The 3,053-nt window shown below is 53.6% G+C and overlaps 1 protein-coding gene across 2 annotated transcripts in view; it reads left to right on the top strand.

The window, feature by feature from the left end:
* The first annotated feature begins 1,292 nt into the window (after window positions 1–1,292).
* DHRS7C (dehydrogenase/reductase 7C) overlaps window positions 1,293–3,053 on the top strand; it is a 6,233-nt gene continuing 4,472 nt past the window's right edge. Inside the window, exons 1-2 of one of the 2 annotated variants that reach the window (XM_018572726.1) lie at window positions 1,293–1,446; window positions 2,604–2,716. In XM_018572726.1, the coding sequence (XP_018428228.1) occupies window positions 1,293–1,446; window positions 2,604–2,716 (267 nt within the window). The remainder of the gene's footprint in view (window positions 1,447–2,603; window positions 2,717–3,053) is intronic. The other variant, XM_018572727.1, reaches the window with a different exon arrangement.

Consider the following 3,053-nt stretch of genomic DNA (forward strand, 5'->3'; position numbering starts at 1 on the left):
CAGGGCGTCGCTCCAAACTGGAGGAAACTGATCAGGGAGGACTATTGCAGGAACTGATGACAAAGAGCGGTCATTGTGTGACAACAATATCACAAATCCTCCAGTATGGGAGGGTTGTCACTCCCATAGAAATCCAATACAGCTCCCCATCCAAATAACACCATTCCTACAGTACAGCATGGAAGCATGGTGGTGGTAATAGGGATAGAAGGAAGAATGGGGCAAAATAGGAGAATCTGGGAAGAAGTTGCCCCCCCTCCCCCCCAACATGACAATGACCCAAATCACACAACAACCATCACCCCACAGAGGATGAAGGAGAAGAAGGGGGATGTCCTGGCATGGCCTAGTCAGAGCCCAGACTTAAATCCCATTGAAAATCTGTGGAGTGACCTGAAGACTGCCGTCCGCACACCGTCCCCATCCAATGTCACCGCCCCCTAGGAGCGGCCCTGCGGAGGAGAGGAGGAGGAGCCACCCTGCGGAGGAGAGAAGCCACCCTGCGGAGGAGAGGAGGAGGAGGAGCCGTCCTGCGGAGGAGAGGAGGAGCCCAGACTTAAATCCCATTGAAAATCTGTGGAGTGACTTGAAGACTGCCGTCCGCACACTGTCACCATCCAATGTCACCGCCCCCGAGGAGCCGCCCTGCGGAGGAGAGGAGGCGGAGCCGCCCTGCGGAGGAGAGGAGCCGCCCTGCGGAGGAGAGGGGGTGGAGGAGGCGTCCTGCGGAGGAGAGGAGGAGGAGGAGCCGTCCTGCGGAGGAGGAGGAGGAGCCATCCTGCGGAGGAGAGGAGGAAGAGGAGCCGTCCTGCGGAGGAGAGGAGGAGGAGCCGTCCTGCAGAGAAGAGGAGGAGGAGCCGTCCTGCGGAGGAGGAGGAGGAGCCATCCTGCGGAGGAGAGGAGGAAGAGGAGCCGTCCTGCGGAGGAGAGGAGGAGGAGCCGTCCTGCAGAGAAGAGGAGGAGGAGCCGTCCTGCGGAGGAGGAGGAGGAGCCATCCTGCGGAGGAGAGGAGGAAGAGGAGCCGTCCTGCGGAGGAGAGGAGGAGGAGCAGGAGCAAAATACTGACACCGGAAGGGGCGATCCTTCTTCTGACATGCCGGTGTTCTATCTTTCACTTGGATGTTATAAGTTGCGCTGAGTAAATACAGCTGGATAAAACAACAACTGTCCCTGTCTTCATTTCAGGCTGCAAAGAAACAAAATGTGATTATTTTAAAAATCTGTCTGTCTATCTGTCTGTCTATCTGTCTGTCTATCTGTCTCTCTCTCTTTCTCTTCCATGGAGGGCAGATATGGGGTTTCTGGCATTTCTGATATTGCCGTTGCTCATCCTGGGAATCAGCGGAATTATCTATATCTATCGGGAGGTTGTGCGGCTGATGTCTCGGTCCGCCTTGAAGAATAAAGTGGTTGTCATTACGGATGCCGTATCCGGGCTGGGAAAAGGTCGGTCTCGGCTCCTCCTCCTTCTCTTTATTATCCTTTGTTTTATATTTGGTGTTCAGTGTCAGTCAGTTCGGCATCAGTCAGTACAGTGTCAGTCAGTTCAGCGTCAGTCAGTACAGTGTCAGTCAGTTCAGCGTCAGTGTCAGTCAGTTCAGAGTCAGTCAGTTCAGCGTCAGTCAGTACAGTGTCAGTCAGTACAGTGTCAGTCAGTTCAGCGTCAGTCAGTTCGGCGTCAGTCAGTTCGGCGTTAGTCAGTTCAGCGTCAGTCAGTACAGTGTCAGTCAGTTCAGCGTCAGTGTCAGTCAGTTCAGAGTCAGTCAGTTCAGCGTCAGTCAGTACAGTGTCAGTCAGTACAGTGTCAGTCAGTTCAGCGTCAGTCAGTTCAGCGTCAGTCAGTTCGGCGTCAGTCAGTTCGGCGTCAGTCAGTTCGGCGTCAGTCAGTTCGGCGTCAGTCAGTTCATTCAGTACATTAAACTTCAGCTTTCACTTTTCCTTATTCTGTCTGCTAAATAAAAAATGTCGGGCTTGTTCACGCCATATGCAGTGCGTTCCAGGACGGATAGCTGCTGGAACGCACTGTATCGCGCCCTGCGTTCCGGGGCGGGAGGGGGCGTGGCAATGCATTGAAGTCAATGGCCCGCGATCGCCCCCGCACAAGAACGCTGGGCACTGGTCCAGAGGGATCGCGCAAAATGCTGCACGTGCTATTTGTTCTGATCGCACTCGACTGAGACGCAGGTATCGATGTGCACTGCGGGCGGCGAATGGGCCATTGACTTCAATGCACCGCCACACCCCCCTCCCGCCCCGGAACGCAGGGGGAAGTTTTGTGAGCGATTGCGGTGCGTTCCAGCAGCTACCGCTCTGGAACGCAACACGATTGTGATTGGGGCCAATTGCTTCGTGAGACTGCAGATGGTAAACGCAATACAAAGCAAAGTCCTTTCCGGTCCAGACAAAAAAAATATACTTCTTGTCTCATTTCGTCTGGTCTGGGTCGCATGGAAAGGCATAAAAAAATGCGTACAAACGCACTGGAACGCACCTGAAAGTCCGATGGCTCCAGACATGGTGTGAACACGACCTAAGTCGATGCAACAACGACAATCTGTCCGAAGGACGCATTCATTTCATTCACAGTGGCAATTGTTCTGCAGAATGTTCCAGGGTGTTCCATGCGGCTGGAGCGCGGCTCGTCCTCTGTGGGGGAACGTGGGACAAGCTGGAAGCCTTACATGACGCATTGATAAGCGTCGCCGACCCGAGCGTGGTAAGAAATTCTCTGATAATTGTGCGACCGTCTCCAACCGCCATCGCCAGCAATGACACAATGCGTTCCATTCCGGGCTGTGCAGGCGACGCTGTCATGTGGTGTCCACCATTAGGGGGAAGGCTGCACAACGCTTTATATACCACAAACAACGTCCTATCATTCTAAGACGCCCGGAAATAGAGATTATCGTTCATTGGACATTATTTCCGGGTTTACACCCATTTTATAATCCATAGGACGAAGTTTATATACATTATACACTATATAGCCAGAAGTATCGGGACGCCTTTACACGCACATGAACTTTATTGCCACCCCGCCTCTCGGGTAGCCC

The sequence above is a fragment of the Nanorana parkeri genome, unplaced genomic scaffold, assembly GCF_000935625.1.
Source record: "Nanorana parkeri isolate BGI_ZX_2015 unplaced genomic scaffold, ASM93562v1 scaffold2113, whole genome shotgun sequence".
NCBI lineage: Eukaryota > Metazoa > Chordata > Amphibia > Anura > Dicroglossidae > Nanorana > Nanorana parkeri.